This window comes from Periplaneta americana, chromosome 7 (assembly GCF_040183065.1).
Source record: "Periplaneta americana isolate PAMFEO1 chromosome 7, P.americana_PAMFEO1_priV1, whole genome shotgun sequence".
Lineage (NCBI taxonomy): Eukaryota > Metazoa > Arthropoda > Insecta > Blattodea > Blattidae > Periplaneta > Periplaneta americana.
Window position 1 is genome coordinate 75,418,760 of NC_091123.1, and position 24,304 is coordinate 75,443,063.

At 35.1% G+C, this 24,304-nt stretch overlaps 1 protein-coding gene across 3 annotated transcripts in view; it reads left to right on the forward strand.

Annotated features, from left to right (window-relative positions):
* Positions 1-318: 318 nt before the first annotated feature.
* The window catches only part of tapas, a 116,983-nt gene continuing 92,997 nt past the window's right edge, over positions 319-24,304 (forward strand). Inside the window, exons 1-2 of one of the 3 annotated variants that reach the window (XM_069830910.1) lie at positions 319-615; positions 23,445-23,543. In XM_069830910.1, coding sequence (XP_069687011.1) covers positions 23,453-23,543 — 91 coding nt within the window. In that variant the 5' untranslated portion in view covers positions 319-615; positions 23,445-23,452. Of the gene's footprint in view, positions 616-18,506; positions 18,566-23,444; positions 23,544-24,304 lie in introns of those variants that run through there. The other 2 variants (XM_069830912.1, XM_069830911.1) reach the window with 2 other exon arrangements.

The following is a 24,304-nucleotide window of genomic DNA, read 5'->3' on the forward strand; positions in this document are numbered from 1 at the left end:
TTCTACGGAAAACTTTCATAACATTTTCTTCTATAATAAATGGAGCTAATATAACAAAATATAAATTTTAGCATTGAAATCCCTATGGTGTGTGTCCCAAGTCATCACACCGTATACACCATAGACAAATAAATGTATACACCTCAGAGTAAACTTCTAAATTCTCCCTTCCCTCAAAATAGGCGCGCACCACAATTTGAGAACTTCTGGTGCAGAGAGTGTGACAAATTTCACAAAGACAATTATAGTCTCTGCTCGTAAACTGCCCTCTATTGCTGAATTGCTAAACGAAAGTTCCACAAAACGCGGGAAAAGGTATGTATGTTATAAATTGCTTTAATTTCTAAAAATTGACCTGTAAAGCATATTTACTCCATATACATTATAAGTTTAACATATTAATCAGTTTTTTTCTGACCGAGAGAATAAACCGGTGAAACTATTAATGAACTATCCTTCATGTGAAGAAGAAAGTAGAACAATTTTGTTCGTCACTATCATCTTTGTATGTCGAATCTTTGTGACTCGAAAATGGTTGCTTTTGTGTCTTGTGGCGAAAGAAATTGTATCTGTATGTGAACAAAAATAATTCTCCAAGTTTGACATCAGTTTCAGGTAAGAATTTTATGTGCAGTATTGCTAGTGTTGTACATATAATGATGTAAATGTTGATGTCGATGAAGCATTTCGTGTAAAATCCGAGTGAAACATGGGATTACAACCAAAAGTAGGCCTACGTTGTGTATAGATAGCCGGAGTGTCTTCGTCGGATAATTTTGTGTTTGAGGAACGTTATCATTTTAAAATATTAATAGTTGTTGTGAGTTATGCATTACTTTGTTTGACTTCCCCACCTTTGTTTCTCATCAAGAGTGAGTACTTTGTTGAATTGTATAGGAGAAATGTTTCCTCGTCGAGATAGACATATGGCAATGTAGGTAAAGATGTCAGCCTGTCATTACTGTTAGTATGTATTTAATGTCATTTAGGATTTATAGTATCTCTGTTATTAATGTGTTATTCATTAGATATTACGGAGGAATTAGGAAATAAACCAACGAATCAAGTTTGTTTTCACGATTCCTTGAATGTGGTAGGTCTAGGCTACTTTGAAGTGTTACAGGTTAATGTAGATGCTGTCTTTGAAAGCATACGTTGCGGATATTGTTCCACACGCAAAGAAAGTATTCAGACTATTTATTGTTTTGGATAAATTTCAGAACATGGATACCATCCGTTCCCTCTTACTTCAAAATTCTAACCTTGTGCACACAAAATAAATTATTGGCAGTGAAAAGTGCGTTTTCGTAAGCATTACGCGCATTCAACAAACACACAAATCTGCTCTTTTTAGTACTCTAAGATAATTGTCAGTGAGGTATCCGTATACTAAAATTCCCCCCCCTTTTTTTTTTTTGTAGATGCTCTTATAATTAGATTCATACCTCATACATTCTCTCATTATTGTATACTATTCTTTCCCTTACACTCATTCACTATTTACCGTAGTCTCTCGCTTCTGTTCCTATTTAAATTCTTCTATACTTCCACCTTTAAATTTTAACAGCTTAATTCAGTTCGTTCAAGATTGACACCTTTACAGTTCATTTCTTGATTTCCAGTTCAATTATATCGAACACTTTCTGTTTCTAATAATCCTTGAATGGTACAGAGAATAAAAGATCAGTCACAATTCTCCTAAGCGTGATGACATCATCTAATTCAGTATATTACTGCAAAATTTATGTGTTTTTGTTATAATATACGGTACTGAATTAGATGACATCTCCCTTATGAGAATTGCGACTCTGATCGTTTTTTCTCTGTATACCCTTCACTTGTTACTAATCCTTAATACACCAATTATCCAACAGGTTCGTTATTCTTGTGTACATTTCATTTTCAGATCTCACTTATTTTCTACATACTAGCTATATGCTTCATTGTCGTAGCTAGCCTTCCCCACCATACTTGTCACCTATTTTCATTATCTCTATCGTATCACTTAACTTTCTATTACACTCCCCTAATTTATTATTTATTAGCCTATTAGCCTATTATTCAGTTGAGAAGCTTTTATCATCCAGTCTGCTGTCAAAAAATCTGAAAGTTAGAATTTATAAAACAGTTATATTACCGGTTCTTCTGTATGGTTGTGAAACTTGGACTCTCACTCTGAGAGAGGAACATAGGTTAAGGGTGTTTGAGAATAAGGTGCTTAGGAAAATATTTGGGGCTAAGCGGGATGAAGTTACAGGAGAATGGAGAAAGTTACACAACGCAGAACTGCACGCATTGTATTCTTCACCTGACATAATTAGGAACATTAAATCCAGATGCTTGAGATGGGCAGGGCATGTAGCACATATGGGCGAATCCAGAAATGCATATAGAGTGTTAGTTGGGAGACCGGAGGGAAAAAGACCTTTGGGGAGGCCGAGACGTAGATGGGAGGATAATATTAAAATAGATTTGAGGGAGGTGGGATATGATGATAGAGACTGGATTAATCTTGCACAGGATAGGGACTGATGGCGGGCTTATGTGAGGGCGGCAATGAACCTGCGGGTTCCTTAAAAGCCATTTGTAAGTAAGTAAGTATAGGCCTACTTACAAAATCATCTATATCCTTGACCGTCGTTTGATCAGGATCATCCACTTCATTCCTGTTTTAAACTCTTCTTCCTTTTTCTTCTCATCACTTCTACCCATTTCAAATCTTGCACTCACAGAAACACTTTCACCTACCTTCTTGTCACTGATTTTCCTTCCCCCTAACCCTAAACTATTTACTAATTCACTTCCCGAAATCACTTGAATTTTTACTCGTTTTTCTTCACATATGTTTTCTTCTTACGAAGTGTTGGTCTCAGCATATTCCTCGTCTTGTTTTTTTCATTTCCTGGTTCTGTCGTGCTTCCCTTATCATGTCCTTGCTGTGCACACTCAGCATCTTGGCTCTATCATCCAATTACCTGGTCAATGATCTCCTTATGATAGTAATTTCCCCTGCAACTGCTGGCTGAACGAACTCTCCATCACCTGTAACATACTTTCTGTCCCAGTTCAAATTCCGATCTCTTAACCTCTGTTCAAATGGGGCGGTTGTATGAAACTGTACTAATGATTTTCTACCTTTTTGTCACTGTCCAGGTTGTGCGTTAATAATGACTGCTTCATTTTATTTTCCTGTTGACCATTCTTCTTCCTCACAATTGTATTTTCATCACTTTGTCCATTAATTCCTGGCAACCTCGTGTCCATTCCTTTTTATCTCCTCTGTTATTTTTCATGTTTAATCCGAATATTGGGTGGTCCTCATTTTCCCTGGTGGAATCTACATCATAGAATTTCCCATTGGTTTTTAATTTATCTTCATATAACTTGGCAAAGTGTCCATTCGCTCTTGCTGCCTTCATGAACGGGAGTAGTAGCTTCCTTTTACATCTGATCTCGTAGCTCAGGTCTTTCTCAATCCTCATTCCCGTTCCCCATCTCTGTTTAAGTTCCTTAATATTTCTTCTTTGGATTATGTTTGAGAATCTAATCAGAATAGGCCTGTTACATTCTTTTCTCATTCTATATGTCTCCTCAATGTCTTCTGCTCTCACATCCAGTTTGAAGATCGCATAGCATACTTTGTGCACTAGCAATCTGAAGGTGGAGTACATTCCTGTCAAAACTAGTCGTTAAGGTAAAATACAATCATTGTTTCAATATTAACACAGTAAAATTAAAAAGGTGTTAATTTAACAGATCATTAGAAATTAGCAGTAATGATGAGTGCGTCCAAGAGATTCTTTTGCGACTATCTTGTGGACCGCATGACAAAAGCCAGTATAACAGTTTCAGAGACTAAAGTGTCTCTTTGTGGTGAGGAAATAAAATGGACGTACTGTATATAAAATATATTTTCGATCACTGGATAAATTTATTTTCTGTCGAGATACTCGTAAAATATAGTTAATACTGATTCATCCATGATTTTAAACATGTGAGTGCATTCACATGCTCCGAATTAAGTGCCGCTCTTGTTTCCTGCATCACTAAACACGAAAAAACTTTTTTTCTGTCAAGCACTTCTCCATGATCGTTCAATTTAAATCCAAACATTTCACCGAGTTTACCTCTCAAATTCTCATATGACATAATGGAGTTTACACTTTTCACAAACCACAGAAAACTGATTTTTTTCTTCTTCATATACAAACAGTTTCTATTGCAAATTCACGTTCCTTTTCTTCTACTCCAAAGAATATCAGTGTCCTTTTTCTTTTACTTATTTCATACTGCTTAATTTTATTCTTGATTTGTCTTATTTCTTGTCTCAAAATTTCAATCTTCTCACTGTTTCCCTCTACGCTTGTCCTAACCCTTTCTATAACCTGTTTGTTGTCATTTGATTCATTCTTATTTCAGTATTTATCGCTCCTATATTTCGATCTAATTCTTTCGCTCCTGTTAATATTTCCTGTTGTACACTCTTATACAATTTCTTGTATGAATCTTCTTCTGCTCCATAAAGTAGGGCATAACCGTGTAGTGTTATCTACAACATTCAAAATAGGACACATAATTTAAGTTCAACTTACACTACAACATAAGATACATCTTCCATATCCTCCCACACCATGTATGGGGGGAAAAAGCATACCTGTATAATTGAATATAACCTTAAAATTATAACACACCATTCTAGAGACATGCTATAATCACAGAAGGATGGGTCTATATGACTATAGGATATCGGTAGTGTGTTTATGAGAATATGTGTTGGCTAGATTGGAGAATGAGGTGATGTCATGTGGTCGACGTATGTGAGAAGGTTAGTGGGTTAGTTGAGGTGATATCTCAGTGACATGAGGTCGACGTATGTGAGAAGGTTAGTGGGTTAGTTGAGGTGATATCTCAGTGAGTTTTATTTACTCGTCGTGTTGGTTTACATCGGGCATGTTGTGACGTCAGAATCGTTTGTCAAACTTGACGAAAATTAAGCGATATCCTATAATAAAAGAATCCCCGGTCCTTGGACATTTCATATGTATTCCTACATAATTTTACCCTCTTGTAACACTTCCAAATCCCACTTGTAGTGCTTCTTTTTTTTTGTGATTGGAAATAGTAAGAAATTCGGTATAAATTGCGAAATTTGTAATGTTTTGAATGAAATGGAATGAGCACAATGTGCATAGGATTTATAGTTTAGTCTTTGCAGAAGTTTGTGAGTGAGGTTTTCCTTTCATGGCAGTTTTCAACGTGATATAGTCCACATGGCTTCTGGCACAGTTTGCACATGCACTTGTCATTGTAATGTTTTACTGTGGTCATTACATCACGAGTGCAAGAAAGAAATTTCACCCTTCTATCTGAAGAAACCCTCCTGTCAGCACTGTCGGAAATAGAATTTACCGATACTTTCCTTTAATGTAATTCGTATAAATACTCAAACTGTTACTTGAACTGCATAGAAAATGTTATCAGTTCAAATGCATGACAAACAACAATCGAAGATTTTTTTCATATGAAGATACCTCTTATTTGCATTTTGTACTGTAATTAATGCACAATGTTTCCTATGAAGTGGTGTCCAAATTGTTTTTCCAATATCATAAATCTTTTTCTGTCTATAGTGCTTTAAGGCTACAGTCCCTTGACAAGCGTATTAAGAGGATTATACTGCACTTAATGGTTAACAGTTCTCTATAGTGAACAAGACTCCATGCTGGATAATTAGCAAAGTAACATATTTAACATAACTGGTGGCTTGTGGGCCATCCCAAACCCCTACCTCCTCCCCACTGTGTGCAAGTCTTAATATGCTTGATCACCTATGGTCTACAATTAACTACACGTATCTCAGTCATAAGAACCTCATACAAATGAAACTATGAAATAATTACATAATTAAAATAGAACATTTGGTCCAGGGAACATCCGTTTTTAGTGCAAGGATTAATTGTTTAACATGTTTCTTAATTGAAATATTTAAATGATTAAAATACGATCATTTTGATCCAGTAAACACACATTTGGTGCAAAGTAAGTTTCTTTAGTATGATTCTGAAAGATAGGATCATTTGGTTCAGAGAACATCTGTTTTTGATGCAAGAATAATTTAACATTTTTCTAAATTAGTCTTGAATACATCCTTTATTAAATCACTCCAAACTAATGTCAATATTGAGTGGGTCGTGTACGAAGATACATTGTTTACGTAAATAAAATCAAATGAAAATGAACATGGTACGTAAGTATTATTTTAAGAAACACAGGAAAAAAATGTGGGTAAATGATGAGCACAGGCATGTCATTTCGTGATGCTATGTGTAACTCAGCTCCAGTGAGCTCAATAATAAAATACTAATTTTTACTCCATATGTATTGTATGTTTGGTCCAGAGAAATTACTCATCTCTTACGAGAAAACACGTAAAAATACCATTATGTTCTGTTGACAAAACGAAATTGAAATGTATAAAATTAGTATTTTATGTGGATCAAATAAAGTTTAAGTAGACCTATACATTATCGTGGCTCACTCAAGTACATAATCTATACTAATGGTTAAGTAATGCAATATTTCGACAGTTTTCTGTACGTAAAGTCTGTTTTAATCCTACCTTATGGTTCATTTGAACTAAGTCCTGGAGTTACTGTAATGGCATTATAGCCTATGTCCATCTAGAGAAACTACCTTTCCAATGGCGAAAGAATTATCCAGATCAGTGAAGTAGGTTCTGAGATTACTTCATACAAACACACACTCTTTATACTGTAGGCTAAATTAGTATTGATAAACATTTGTATAGACCTATGCGCAGGGCTTGAGGTGAAGTGGGATGCAGCGGAATGATATCCTAGTTCCTTTTGAAATGGCTTAAAACCATCCCATTACTTCTTAATATGTAACACATGTGTGACTGACTATTTTAACGCACATGCCATTTAAACTACTGTAATATGTTTGTTGGTTTAGATGAAACACAGACTGTAAGTATCACATGGTATATTTTCATAATTTGCCTATAAATTAAAAGGGAGAAACTATTCTGGTTCTTTTCTCATTCTACCTCAGGCATTGCTGCCTATCGTTTGAATGTATTATATCCGTATATAAAAAGTATACTGAATATCTTTCGTTTATTATGCAAGGCCGTCTTAACCCGAGAATACTAACTATATTCTACACCCGTGCGTACTAATCATGAGTAAAATTTACTCGGTATATTTTTCAATCACCACTAAAATCTTAAGAGAATATTTTATGATTACCTTCATGTTTCTTTTATGTGGATAAGAAATTTGAGCGTGATATATTGTGTGAATTAAGATTCAAACATCAATTTATGCAGTATTTACTGTATTGCTGAAGCACATTAGGCCTATCTCTGTAAATTTGAACATGAAATTCAGAAAGAAGAATATTATTACAATGGACATTCAAAGTAATCAGGGCTCTCGAGTAAAGAAGTGAAATTGTGTGAAGTGAGTAAAATTTACTCATGGATAGTGTTTGTTTTAGGGTTAAATAAACACAAAGTCATTTGTTTTCACTTCATTATATTAGTTTGAGGCGACACTGACATAAAACACATTGTTATTTTAAAACTCATATTGCTCGTTAAATATCAATCTTATCAAAATTTTGCATGGTGTAAAACTTCTCGAAAACATTTTTAAAGCAACTTTTGTTATGTAACATTGTTCTAAAAAATCAATAATAAACTAGATATTTCGATCTATTGACTCTGGTCCCCTTATAAGCCTCCTTTTAAATAAAGTATTTTGAATGCCATACAGCCTAAAATCTAAGTGGAAACTGACTTATCTTAGGTACCAATTTTCATAGAAATTGGTTCATATCTTATCCCGTGAAAAGTTAAAAACATACAGACAGACAGACATACAAACAAAAATTTAAAAAATGCGATTTTCGGTCTCAGGATAATTAATTTATACATGTTAACTCCAACTATTTTTGTAAAAGCGAAAATTACCAGAAACATTTAGTTATTTAAGGACTATTGGTTGAAGAAATATTTTTTATACTCTAACACCAACTGTAGTTTTGATTTCTTGAAGATTTTAATAACTTTTTCTGTGATATTCACGAATAAGAGTCAGAAAGAGCAATAATGTGGGTAAAGGATGGTTTACTGAGGTTTTAAGAACTTTTAAAAGCCCATGTGAATTCACTATATACGTTATGAGTGGGTTTCTTACAATAATTGTAACGACAATATTGCATTTGACTTGTACAAAAGAGCAAAGAAACATTATAGGAATCTTTTAAAACATGCTAAACTCAACTGTAATGCACATTTCATCGAAAATTCAGCTAACAAAATTAAAGAAAAAATTATAAACAATGCTACGAGTCCTGTAAATCGTAACCATAATGACCTTGGGATTCAGCCTGATAATTTCAAAATTATTTTATTGACTCGGTTAAGCAAATTACTAAAGAATTAGAGTGTTCAAACAGTTCTTCACCATTTTTACAATGCAGCTTCAAAACTGTTATTAGTATATTTAGCCTACATGGAAGCTTGTTTCATGTAATGATGTCATGAATATTGTTCATAGACTAAGAAATTCTAAATGTGAAGATATTAAATTTCTGATGTTAGTGTTGAAGTAGTAAAAAGAGTAATTCATTGTATTATCGAACCAATAACATATTGTGTAAACGAATGCTTAATTAATGGTATATTTCCACAGATGTTTAAAATATCCAAAATAGTACCTATTTTAAAAGAAAGGTGATCCATCTAAACCTGAAAGCTACAGACCAATCTCTATCTTGCCGGTACTCTCGAAAATCCTTGAAACAGTTATGAAAGTTCAGTTAATGACATATTTTGAAACAAATGCTTTGTTTAATGATTCTCAATATGACTGTAGAAAAAAATCTCTCAACTATAAATGAAACGGTATTTTTTAAAAGGGCGTAAGACGCTATTTTTACCATTGTTATGTTTCGCACGTTTTGGAACCTTTGTGGATAGATGCATTGTTTGGTTGTAAAAGGTGTATTAATTGACTTGTATCAGGAAACCAAAGATTTCAATTTGTTTTAAACATGCAGAAGTCGGTGACATGCGCTGTTTTAAAAATACAGTTGGCAATGCTGTTTGAATTGGACACTCTAGGCCAATTCACATGGGGATAGTTTGCAGGAGTCACGTGCTTGAAGCAAGTCGACTTTCCCCATGTGATATGATCAGGACAGTCAAGTTGTGACTTGGCGGTCAAGCAGAATTTGAGTTGACGACTCATCAACTTTTGTGTCTACTTTCCCATCACGTGATGAACTTGACTCCACCACTTTCCTCGTGTGAATGCTAACTTGTAGCAAGTAGCAACTTGCAAGCAGATATTGTGGATAGTGTGTGATTTGATGAAAGATGACATTGTGAACAATGTGCCACTGTCATACATCTATGATGCAGTGCATGAGGGTAGGCCACTAGAGGAAACTCAAGAGGTGGAACTTAAACTGAAAGAATTCAATCCGACATCGGGATATGAATCTGGTGTGGCTTAGTGGATAGAGCGTCAGCACGTAGAGCTGAAAACCTGGGTTCAAATCCCGGTGCGGAGAGAATTTTTCTCCGTTCCACTCATCTTTCATCATATGATGACGCAGAATTTCTGCACAGAAATATCATAATGTACTTTAGTACATCGTAATAATATAGTGTGTGATTGTTTAAATTAATAGCTAATTAATTTAGGTATCGAATTTGAGATTAATAATTTCAACCCCCACATTTTAACAATTACTAATTCTGCTGACAAATCACTTGGATTTGTAATTCGAAATTATTGAAGCAACCACCTGTTTTTTAGGTTAGGCCTACACCTGGTTAGAAGCAAGTGGAATGTGCTAAAATAATTTGGAATATTCGTTGCAAAAACAACGTTCATTCTATCGAGTTGACACAGAATAAATTCCTTTGGCTCCTATATTATAAGCAGGGAAAGGGATTTGGAGTATTATAAAGAATGGTGAAACGTAGTATAGATATTCGTAACTCAGTGACTGTCAAGCGAGCTGTGTTACAGAGCATGGACGAGTACAGTCCACTTCATACAAATTTACACGCAACGTGCTGTAAATGTATTTCAGAATAAACAAATGTTATAGTTTAGTGACTTATAGTGGCCTAAATACATAATCTGCATTTCATTTTGAACTACATGTGTTTTTCTTGGCAACACACAAGACACCAATAAACAACATTACAAATATACATAATTAAATATCAATTTCTTCGTCCTCGCGTGTCAGTGGAAATATTGATGGCTGATAGACAGTTGTCTTCTGTATGGAACTCGCCTCTGAATATGTGTGTTTTTCTTGTCAGGAGCGTGTTAAATTAAAACCTTTATTTACAATACCATGAAACATGATATGTATATAACGTATATTACAGTATTTACAATATACATATGCAATATACTGTACTTACAATATTTACAACATAGCCTAATACAGTATCATTAAATGTTGAACAAAATGTAGAACCAAACGAAATGACATTTTCAGTTAATGCTATGTTTTGTTGATGAAACAATTATTCCTGCTGTGCCTTGTTATAATAAATTGTAAATATCATTTTCAAATTTTCAAAATACAACTTTGTTCTGTTGCAAGGAAGGAAATTTTTTAACATGGAAAAAGTCCGCTCTACATCTGCAGAGACAATTGGAGAGTACTTGAAACAAGATACGTCAATTAAATTCACATGTTGAATGACGTCATTGGGACACGTCTTTGTTAGTACATCTGAAATCCGACTAAGAATACTGTACCTATCATTTTTAATCAAACCCTGTTCATTTTTTCACCAACACGTTTTCCTACTTCACCTTCTACTGCACTCAGTTTATCTACAATAGTCCTCATAATATTTATTTGCTCAACTAGTTCTACCCCTGACTGTACTAATCGAATAATGGCATCCGGTAAATATAAAAAATTTGACTTAATATCCATGACTTCTTTTTCGATTGTTCTATCATTTAGCAGTTCCTGGCGTATTTGGATCGCAGCCGCGTCATCGTGGTCGAAAGACTGGACCACTTTCTTTACAGATTTGAGGCGATGTGCGTAATAATTGCAAGCTTATAACCATGACCCCCATCTCTTACGAACTGGACATGGGGGAAGTGACAATTTAGGGAATTGTTTCCTGAATTTTGATAGTCGATCTGGAGCTTTTACAAATATAGGCTAGTCTTTCAATTTTGTATTGTTAGTTGGTTTCACTTTTGGCATTGTACCTGCACTTCACTACTCTGAACTGCAAACCTGCACGTTGAAGTTCTAATGCGACAACTGTCCCGTTCACCTGCTGTTGACGTGCAGAGATCTGCGAGTATGTCATGGAGGGGAGGACTTGGTATAAAGGGTTGTAAACAAATGGCTGTGTAGATGCCAATACTAGCTTTTACTACTCCAAATTCCGTTCCCTAATTATAAGATATTCAAAATACCTTGTCTATTCCAGATCCCAACTACTTAGATTATTGAGATGAATTTTTGGTTTCCATATCTATGTTCAATGACAGAAGAACGACTTACTAGATGATATTTCTCAGAAAATTATGAACAAAAATAATACAGATTCCGCTGAAATACTTAAACTAATTCCAGTTTATATCTCTCCAAATATATGTATGTAGAATAAATTTGGTATTTAATATCTCTAGATCGAAAAAAAATCACAACTTTTCCCTTGATTTGGTCCTACAATTTATTATCAGTTTATAAAATTTCTTATTTTTTTTGTCAACACTGAACAATTATTAGCTACATCTCTTTCATGTTTTCATTTCTTTTATTTCTGTTGCTAATGAGTTGCATATACCTATTTTATAACTGCTGCTCATGTGAATCATTATCAGTAATAAATTATAAGTTAAATTGTGCATGTATATTTATGTGAAGAAGGTGCTTTGATGGGCATCTAGCCTGTGTACTTTCCCATGTCATAAATAAATACACATTATATATACACTTTATTGTAATATTAGAATTGCATGAGATGTACGAACTTCCGTGGAATAGCCTATATAGGCTACAGCATGAGAAATACTTAAATAATAATAAAAATTAAAATTAAACAAGAGGGAATATTAAACAATAGGAAATTATTTCAGAACGTTGTTACGAAACTTAAAGAACAACATTAACGTGGAAGTGGTTCGGACAAAAAAAAAGAAAAAAACAACATGTACTTCCTAGCATACAACATTCAGCATGCGGTTTTTACGTGTGGAACATGGTTTCAAGTTTAGTGTCTCCGTGTGATCACAAATATGGTGTCAAGTTTAGAGGCTTCAAGCACTTACTCCTGTAAACTATCCCCGTGTGAATCAGGTATATGACATAATAGAAAGTACTATATTGAAGACGGAAAATTCTTGGTTAAAGAAGTTGTAGCGTGTGATAATCCTGAACTTTGGAAACTGGTTGAATCAGTATTACAAGAAGATGTCAGTTTCTGAAGAAACTAGAAACAAACCAAGGCATGAAAGAATCAATTTTGCAATTAGTAGCCTTTTCTATTTAGTGTACTTCCATGACAGAGTTGGCTGCATCAAAGGGTTCAATTACATCAGCGGGTTACATTGCCACACATTCTTCATGGTGATTCAGCGAGAATCTGTCTCTCCACCAACAAGACTCGCCTACCCAGCAAGAAATGTGCCAATAATATTGAAAAAGATGCAAGACTTGGCCAAGATGAGCCATATATCCCATTTCGTTTCACGTTCTCGAGTTATATTGCTTCGACTGCCGCGCGATCCGCCAATTCGTGCACCAGCTTCTACCCTTCCCCGAATTGCTAGTCGACGTCACCCGCTTAAGGGTCACGATGGAGACATTTATCCTTCGTCTGTCGATCGCCGTTTGCTTCATTGGAATATTTCACGAAGTTTAGAAATTATAGGCACGATAAAACTGGCCTGAAAATGTGTTCTTCGACTTTCTGGGGTGGCACCCTATTGGTAATAGTGGTAGTGGTAGTTCTCTTCCATTCAATCAGTATTAAAACAATAGCAATATAATAGCAGAAATACAGGAACAATATACAAATAATAATAATAATAATAATAATAATAATAATAATAATAATAATAATAAATTTAGTTACGTGCAATTCTAAAAATCAATTATAGTATTGTGAATCGAATTGTTAAAATAATAAAGAAAATTTTCCTATGTGTTAAAAATAAAAATCATGCATTAGAAACAATTATATTTTACGAACGCACACAGTCTAAGCAGTCTATTTGACAACCGGGTTTTGAAATTAGTAAATGTCTGACAGCCCCTTAAGGTATGAGGTAGGGAGTTCCAATGACGAGAAATTGAAACCGTGAATGATGAGTATCGGGAGGTGTTATGATAAGGTATACTCAATGTACCGGTGAACTGAGATCGAGTATTTAGGTTATGGTTGGAGCATAAATACATAAGACGAGACGACAGATAACTTGGGGCTGAGGTGCTTAGAATTTAAAATAGAAGAGAAACACAGTGTAAAGTTCTGCGATCGTTGAGCTGGAGCCAAGATCATATTTCACCATTTTTCGAATCCTTATTCGAAAAATGGTGAAATATGATCGTATCGTCGGACGTTGCACACATATCTTATACACATGTTATAAGACGTTGTAATTTGTTTGAGAGTTCGGTGCTTACTGGACTGAACTTACATAGACGTATTCACGTCAAAAAGGTGGCACGTTCCGCCAGAAAAAAGGCACTGCTTATACATATTTTAAGTGATGGATCAAGAAAGTAAACGATATATTATGAACGGTAATCATTTACAACATGATAAACTGGATTATTGTGAAAACCATAAAATATTTAATAAGAAAGTATACACCGTCTTTGGTAATAGGTACTCCTATTTTAGGGTTATACACCATTACAATAATTGCTAGTTAATACAGTATACTAATATTGAAACTCGACAGATAGCATTAAATGACCAATGTACAGTTTAATTATAAGAAACAGGCTTTGCTTGATAAGTCTGCACCAAATAATGGGCGAATTGAGTTCCGAACCAGTAAAGGAAAGGAAAATGAGAGCAGATGTTTTAAGGAGAGAAAGTTGCGGTTCATCAGTTTGTCAGAGGGGGGGATAATTGGCCGTTGATCTACAACTGCTGTCCGTGAACGCTATTTCTGATAGCCTTGCACTTCAACACTGTCAGGAGAAATCAAAGCAACTTCAGTGAAATGATAACGGTTATACTGCAGTCTGTCATTGAACTTGAAAGTTAAAGAAAGTTAGACTAAAAGGTATTTAAAATCTCTCTGTTCTTCTTATTTATAACACTAAAGAACGATAACAGAGTACCAATGATAGCTTGAATATTATTTATATCGCTAAAGAACGATAACAATACAAATGATAACTTGAATGATATTTTATCGCTAAAGAACGATAACAAAATAAAATGATAACTTGAACAAGTCTCGAACTCACAACCTTCGAATCCTTTAGCGAACACACCACCGCTCCTCTACGAGACGCAATGTGACTGATTCCTGCTTAAACATCTTAGTTCCGAAACTGCTTCTATAAACTTATGCGTCATGTAACATCACCCTTATCCGAAGTGGACTTCGAAAATATTCGCTGTTTACGAGTGCGGCCACTTTTTTTTTTTTTTTTTGACAGCTGTACAATAAAACTTAAAGTTATGGCAACAGCTTTTGGTGTTAGTTTAAACATTGTAAGAAAAGTTTATATTAACGCGATTGAGTCCCTACAAAATGATCCATGCTCATATTTTCGTTCTCCTAACCGTCTCTCGACTCATTTTCCGTTCCATATAGTCTCATCCATCATTTTTCTCCTGACTGTCTCGTCAGTCATGTCATTTTTATTCTGAATGTCCAATTTTCCTCTTAATCTTCTCTTCAATCAATTTACTCGTACTAGGCCTATTATTAATCTCGTCAATCTTTTTTTTTTCTTCCCTACATTTCGCCTCCGTCTCGTCAGTCGTACCCTAATCGTCCCGGATTTTTTTAAATTTCCTTCTCATTGCCGTAATTTTTTTTATCGGTTCTTGTCACTTTTGCCCCAATCATTTAATCACTCCTGATCGTCTTATCAGTTACTTTTTCCTGATTATCTCGTACTTCTACAACACTATTTCATAAGCCTTCTTTCACAGATGACGAGACGCTCGCTAGTAAATTATAAACGATCTACAAAGGAACTGAGACATCCAAGAGTGAATTATTGACGAGATGAGCACAAGGAGACTGACGAGACTATTTTTTGCAGTGTAATTTGCAAAGGGAAAAGTTCGTGAGAAGGGTGGGTAAGCGACCGAAACTACATACGACCTTGAACAATTCTGAAGTGTGTGTTCCACTGTAATAGTTATAAATGCATTATTTTCAAGTATATATTGCACGAATCGATTTCCATTTAGCCGAGAACAGTTGGTTTCTTTTAGTCTTGCATAATCGCGGGATATTGATAAAATGACAAATGTGGCGCATGGCGTGTCTGTGATTCACAACCGTTCAGTGCTGCCAACTCGGAATTCCATTTACCGCTGCACAAGCTTAAGAAACCCTCTATAAACTCTAGTTAAAAAACTCCAGATTTTTCTTAATACATCACTTTCAAATTTGAAATACAAACTACCTATACAGTTTCTGGAATTGGAGGATTGTATATAAATAGAGACGAAATTAGGGAAAGTATCACTTTGTAGGCTCTATGTTCTATGCAAAATCGTCTTCATCCTCGTAGAGTTTTACACGGCATATTTCTTCAAAATTGAATGAAGTACATAGATAAAGAATATACTGGACACTTCGGAAATAATTACATTCACAATCACAACAGTCAGTTCGAAGTCTGGATTTCACACTAAGCAGGCACTTCCTGCCAACAATGAGTCTGGTTTTAAGTTCAAATATTTGTGTTACATAAAATATAATGCGGAATGATAAATTAAATAATATATCATGTAGGCTATCATAAATGAAAATAAAATTCCGTTCATCTATTCTTTATGATTAAATACATCAATTCATTTACAAAAACGATGCATCCATTAGATAAGAGTTTAATGAATGCGGCACACCTTATTTGTACAGCAACAATGGATGAGGCAGAAAATGGACCTGGTTGTACCAAATCGAGTAACATAAAACGTTGATATTTTATACTCGCACAATGAAAAAGTGTGATAATACCGCACTAAACTCTGGTTTATGATTAACATTGTTGTCCATAAGTGCATATAAAAACAATTATAAATTAACATCTTTACAGAAAAAAAATAACTTTAAAATATAATCTCCCTCTGACGGAATCATAAAAAAACGCCAAATAAATAGCTAGCTGCTGATGGTAAAATTCTGTAGCTGACCATAGTCCTGAAAACACCAGATTTAGCTACAAAACCTTTGACTTGGCAACACTGCAACCGTTACACCACGTTACACTCCAGGAGCAGTGTTGCCAACTTAGCGGTTTTGTCGTTCTAACGAGTTTTCGAGCTATGTTGGCGACAGATTTGGGGCCTAGCGACAAATCATTTAAATTTAAAGCAGCGACATTCTACATTATATTAGATGCACTGAAATCTTTAATTTAGGAATTTGATGATAAGTCCAAACTGCTCTGAAAATATTTCGAAATGAAATTGCAGACCAACCAAAACTTCTAAACATGCTAATTCAACATCAAAAGTTATTCCTCAAAAAGCTCTTTCAACAGCCAAAATATAATTATGTCAGCGCGTCTTTTGAGCAGTACTTAGATCCATCATCATACCTTGATGGTGATATTGAAATATATTTGAGCTATTTTAATTAAACTAGCACAGATTTAAAATATTTAAAGTTCTTTAGGCCTATAATATTAATCCAAAATATTACAGTACTTATTAAACTTCAGAACATTTTAATGCTAGAATATGTTGCGTAACAAACTTCATTTTCTTAGTCGCTTCTTTCTTTCTCACTCGGTTTAACGTCCCCATTTCTGTCACTGCGGGTGGGGGAGAGAAAATCACTGAATCACACACTAGACATTTCACAGGTGCGGGCCTTTCTGGTCATGGGATTAGCATTGCACAGGGTCACCGCAGAGACAGCACAGGACGATCACAAGACGGTGGACTAGAGATGGCCGATATTTCACAAACCGATATTTTGTCACAGGTATTTTTTTTTGTCACAGATAAACCTGTGACTGATGACGCGAAATGTCTGTGACAAAATATCGCTATCGAAATCTGCTCCGTATTCAGTACTCTGTGACTGATATTTTCTCCTCTACGTCGTAGGTTTGCGCGTGCGCATGATACAATATCAGCAATCGGGCGGTAGTTTCTCCATCTTTTTATAAATTATGTAGTTATTACACGATTTAAATAATAATAACATTGGTTACCACTACTTAATCTTGTGTAAAATCCTGTCTGAACAACTGTTTTGTTTTGTCATTATTTTCCAATGTTTTTCCGAATAATGTTTCATTAATTTTTATTCTATGGCTCAATATTATAATGTTAATGCACGACTTAAAATAATTTATCCATTACCTACATTATATACTATAAAAAGGATCAATTTTTAAAACGATTAGGATAATCATATAACCTCAATTTCTCCATACACAACTATATTTAAAAATGATCAACTGGTTCAACATCTATAATATAACCTCTTGGTACATGAAGTTAACTTTTGACATGTTACCGTTCGGTTAGGTAAGTATTTATTTGTTAATGGTGCATGTACATAATTTCTTTGTTGGATTTTCCCATATAAATCACAGATGAGTGGTGTGTATAGAGAAATCGTATTCATATTTCACTGCTCTTCAATATTTCCTGCTAATTTTTATCGGTGCGGTGTGACAAAATATCGGTGTAATTCATGCTACGTATCGAAATAAAATATCGGTGTGACAAAATCACCGATAAAAGTCACAGATATTTAATTGTCACAGTAACAGTTGTCACAGATACTTGAAAATATCGTTTAAGCTCATCTCTACAGTGGACAAACACCCAGTCCCGTGGACGGAAGATAAATGTCTTCCGTTACCCACGCCGGAAATCGAACCCCTTGGTTGGGAAGCACACGCGCTATCCACATAGTCAAAATATGGAGCATTTTCTTAGTTACTGAGTAATATTCAATTCAACAATACAAGCAATGATATCCCCAACAATAATTATGTATTTATCTTCTCTGACAGTGAATAGGTATGTACAGGCGGCCCCGGTACAGACCATAAAATCATACAGCATTTAATGGCGCAGGTAGTACTTTTTTTTGTCTTTTATTTCCTTTAGCAACATTTTTAGCAACTTTCGTACGTTTCTTAGCGATTTTCAAACGACAGAGTCTGAATAGTACTTATCCAATTCATTTGTTGGTAACACTGTCCAAGAGCATACTACAATCACGTGATGGTTAAATGAAGATATGGCCGACGTTTGTGCAACTAGGGGAATCAATGCTGCGTTTGCTGACAAACAGTTAACTTTTTTAAGGTAAATTTTGAACATATTCTACTACACTTTTAAACTTACAAGGTAATCATGTGACATGGGAGGTATAATTTTTTCTCCTGCTAAGGTAGGGAAGTGTACGGTATTTGACAGTCAGTTGGCGTCATGTTGTAGGCCCACATTCACAAAGAACCTGCTATACATTGATTAGTAAAGAGCTTAATAATAAATAATAATAGATAGGATAAATTGCTATAAAGAGAACGCCAGTAGGGGAAGTTATCCCCACCCACATGAAATGTGCATTTGACACAAACTCACCTATCACGTAGCGTGCCTGGTGAGCTAGTAGGAGAAAAGTGGAAAGGGTAGTGGGCGGAGCTTATACGTTCTGCTTAATGCGATTTTCTCGAGTTAAACACTGGCCTCTGTAAAAAGAGCTGGCCTATTGAACAGTATTCTGGAATGAATGATTTGATTAAATTTACTATCCATGATTTCAAAGGCGAATGAACATGCATTTTTTTTTATTGAATGCTAGGTAAATCTTCCTTATGTCCCAGCCACTATAGGAACTTGATAAAATACCTTGAAAATGCCCTGGATTTATAGTACTGATTAGTAGAAATTGATGTGATCACTGGGAGAGATGTGAGCTCACCCGACCCGCCCTATATACGTACCTTACTTATATACGAAAATCATCGTGCGTGAACGAAGAATGCAGCCATATTTCTTTAATGTAACAGTGGGTTTCAGTGTTGCCAACATAGTAATAATACTACACACCTAATCAAACCTAACCTAACCTGTCACATAATACACACCTAATTAAACCTAACCTAACCTGTTACATAATATTACACATCTGCAGTAACATTCCTCACATTTAGTATCATTTCGTTTTCAAGTATTGTCGGCCCTGTCAATCGTGTCGATTGCTATCTAGTGGAAGTGGATCGTACTAATTCAAAGAAGAATATGGCGACTTTCATAATAATTACATTTTACATGTTTCGTGATATACTAAATGTGTTAATGTAGTAATATAAAAGCCTATAAGATTTGAAATGTGTTGTGATTGTAATAAAAGTATTGAAAATTGATTTATAGCGCCACTTTGGCACTAATAAAAGTGTGCAATATTCGTTCAGTGGTTGGTGGATGCTCTAGATTGATCGAATGCTATTGTAATAAAGTATTTCTTAATTATTTGTAACATCGGTAGCATAGGCTACTGCATGGGACATTCTGTCTCGGCCAATCTCGAATAGAATTTCGCCGTGACGAACAAAAAATGGCTAAACTAGCACTGAGGTAGTTCCCTTTGTACTCTGCTTATACACTTGCACATACGATCAACTGCATCTCCACGAAGAAAAATCTCTTATAAATTCAACGATTTTCACTTCCGAAATCATCGGAACTACCTCAGGGTTAGTTTCACTGTAAGAATAAAATTATATCACTTAATATAACCCACAGTGGACATAAGAAAAAATCAAGTGAGTGCGCAGACTTTATGCATTCACAAAATGAAACGTCCTATTGTGTCTGTCAGCGGACGAAACTTGAAGTAACATCACTGTTTTGTTCGGGATCATCCGGGACGATCTCGAACAAAAAGGTGATGTCGAACATTTCATTCTGTGCATGCATAAAGCCTACTATCTGCTCACTCACTCACTTGATTTGCTGTATGTCTAATGTGGGTTATATTCAGTGGTGTCATTTTATTTTTACATAAGTGCTTTCCTAATGAATTTGAAATTGATGTAGACACAGACTTGTTTGTGTGTGTGCAAGGCCCTCACATTTATTTTGATTATACATAGAAACAAACAGCATAAGAAGAACCTAGTAGATAAACTATGCGAAAAAATTCAGACAGAAATTACTGCATTAAATTTCTACCTCAGGAGTAGGACAGATGGCAGTGCACAACTTCTAATCACTAAATTGTGCACCAATATACCTGGGTTGAATCCCAAATCTCTCCGCAGTGCATATGAAGAGAAGGCAAATGTCACTGTTGATAGTGATTCGTCCGACGGATGGGGACTTTAAGAATGCCGACACCCTTGGTGCTATTCGACAGGAGTAGGCTACGTGCCTAACACTGGGTTTCCCCTTCTCCCTTCCTCATCTTCATTATCATCCTCACCATTCCCTGTACTATACTTACACTTACCCTAGTACACGACATAACTCTTCATAGATACACATCATGCATAACGTGGCCTGCTGAAGTGGTGAAATGGATCACAGTCCTGCCATCTATCCACATATGCAGAACCCGAACCACGCAAGTGAAGTGAGTGGGTATTAAACACACGCGCCCACGCCCACACACTACACGCACACGCACGCACACATATTCTATTTATATCATTTTCTTGTCACATCACAGTCGACAGTAGCACTGTAATGGGAAACCTACTACTCACATTGTGGTGAAATTCTGTTTGAGACATTTCTAGACAGACCAAAACAGTTTGTCCAGTGTTGGATGGTCTGAGACGAAATATTCCATCAGAGACAGAATGTCCGATGCAGTATGCTGCTGGCCTAACATTAAAATTTGAAAAGGGAAAAACATTATCAGATTCGAATATGTTTAGCCACAAGCTAGAATTTTTTTAAGTCACAATGCCATATAATAAAAATTATGTGTTGAAGTTTTCATACTTCACATTATTTAGAATCCTCCAAAATTTATTTTCTGTAAATTTCCAACTTATTTACATTAAATGCTTTGTCTTTATAACTGGAATTCTACGATAATTAACCCCCTACCTCCTTTCTTCATTGTCATTAACCTTCATTTTGTACACCTCATCAATCCTGCATCCACCTGCTGTCCACACCTGTGGAGTAACAGTCAGCGCGTCTGGCCGCGAAACCAGGTGGCCCAGGTTGGAATCCCGGTCGGGGCAAGTTACCCGGTTGAAGTTTTTTTCCGGGGTTTTCCCTCAACCCAATACGAGCAAATGCTGAGTAACTTTCGGTGCTGGACCCCGGATTCATTTCACCGGCATTATCACCTTCATATTCAGACACTAAATAACCTAGATGTTGGTACAGCGTCGTAAAATAACCCAATAAAATAAAAATAAAAATAAATCCACCTGCCATACCCATGACTGCCACAACCTCATGACGGGATAGTTATTATCAGAACCTTCAGCCAAGAATTTATGTGGTCTCTCTCAGGAGTATTGAATTTTTTTAGGTTCTTAACCTACGGTATTCCTTTTTAACAGTGCTAAAATTTTCAGAATCTTGAATATGTCCTCCCCCCCCCCCCTTCCAAGAGATAAAGTCCCTTTAGCATAGAACAAGGTGACCATAAGCTTGAAACACTTTAACTTTTTGGATTTTTCTGAAAAAACTGGCTAATATTCACACCTCTGTTTTTAGTCTTTTCTGAAAACACAGCATACTCCTTTTCATTTGTGGGTTTGGATTTATCAGGCAGTAAATTTGATAGAACACCCCTAATTTCAATACATTCTGTGGCAGAAAAATATCGTATTCATCATCACTATCATCCCTTAAGTGTAAAATTTTTTTACAACGAAACTTCATAAAACTTGATACATTTATAATAATTAATAAAAACTACAAATTCGTATCTACGACCTTACTCGTGTTTAATTAGGAATAGAATCAAATTAAATATTTATCAATAATACTTTTAAAGGCTGTAAAACTTACACCACTATTCATGCAAATTCCTGACTTTTAACCAGGAGTTCGTACACCTGTACAATCAAATAAAGTCGTGTTGGGTTTGTTAGCTGAGCTGTTGAAGGCACACAAGATATGTCCAGCCAGCATATCATGCTTAAGGTCACAGGTTTGTGTCCCAGCCACTGCAATCAATTGATTCTGTGGTAAAGGATGGGGAGGGCCTATGTAAAGCATTTGGTATAGGCATAATGGTACACATGGAAGCTGATGGTCTGTCAGTTGACTGCAGTTGAAATGATTTTGCTCTTTTTTTATATATATAAAAAAAGAATTATAATATTAAACAAATTTAAATTAGTTTAATTAAGCCTAATTTTACATAAAATTTAAGAATGCCAATGTACAGTACTTCATAAATAACACATACTGTTACTACTATTAACCTTCTGGCTAACCCATAGAATATGTGGTTAATATATTAACTGCCAGTCTGTAAAGGGTTAAACTTCATATTACAAGAAAATATTAATGCGGCAGTAATGTTTTTAATTTTAACTGAAAATAGTTAGACTCATTAGTTTCTTTGTCGGTGTTTGAAAAAAAAATATTACGTATAAGAAGCGTTTATAACCTCCTCCTCCTTCTTCTTCTTCATCTTCTTCAGTCCCTTCTGCTGCTAAGCGTCGGGTTTGCCTCTGTCCATTACATTTATAATCACTTGCAGAAATTAACTTGTGAGGCTGTGCCTTGCATGCCAAACATTCTGCTCATGGATAAAATACATCTTCATTCACTAGTACCGTAAATAACTGGCTAATTAATTTCAATAAATGAAGAAGTAACTTGCATGTATTTCTTAAAAATAAATGTTCCTTCCCATTTTCAAGATATTTTGAACTGCTTCTTCCACTGGTAATTGCATTTTGAGGCTTGACCAGATGCCAATAACTTGCCATACAAATTGCTGTTTCTGATGCTGTATTTTTGACTGCTTCTCTGTCCTGGATAGGATAAAGTGGACAATATAAATTCACTTTCATGCCTGAAAGCCATGGAAAATACCTACTCCTCTTGTATTATTTATGGCGTCCATACAAGTTTGTGATCATAATGCAAATCACATTCATATTTTTTTTGTGTCTGGGTTTTAAATGTATATAGATTCTAAGCTAAGGTCTTTGGATTTCCGAAAAATATTTCACATTAATTGAGTCCTCTTTTTCTTCAGAAAATAAAATGGCAGAAACTGAGAGAGATCAAGTGATATCTATGCTACGAGCATGTCTTCTTTCAACGAAAGGTGGAATTCCAACTGCTAATCTCGACTGTAAGTAACTTTTTGTTTGTAGTCTTTAAATAAATTGAGAGGTTTGTGGAACAAAGATTATATTATGTTTGAAATGTTTTGTACTTAGATATCTTATCTGAATTGTAAAGTTCTTTCTTTTCTTATTCTGTGTATGTCTTTCTAACCTTATACTAGTGGAAAGCTTCTGTAGCTTAATGTGCTCTTAGTGTGTGCTTTTATATTTTCTATCTCTATGCAGTAAGGAACTTAATGTTTGTAGTCTCTATTGCATAACATGTATTTCACGATGAATGTCGTCTTAATTTTTTTTTGCTGTGCAGTGTTTGTTTTATTTGTATTTTAAGTAAAAAATGGCATGTAAGATCATGGATAAAACATTTCATAAAACCATGATCTGGCCACTTCATTGGTTCCTAAAAAGAACAGCAATTTAGATATGTTTGAAGAACATTTCTATGGCTCTGTTATTGCACAATGATTCTGAAAATGACGTCTTGTGGCATAGCTATAAAAATTAAAAATTTCTCTGAATAAGAGAGAATGCTTGTGACACAAACATGCACACTACATTTATACAGTGTTAAAAAAGTTGTTTTAATATTTTAAGAGAAGATAGAACTCGTCAAAACAAGTTAAAAGGTCTAATGAACATGCGTCTTTGAAATTAATATCTTCCAAGATATTATAACTTTATTGTTCATAGCAGATGCTCGATATGTCTTCCATTCATCATAACACATCCTTCCATTCAATGTCTCAGGAAACCACGCAACCTTTCA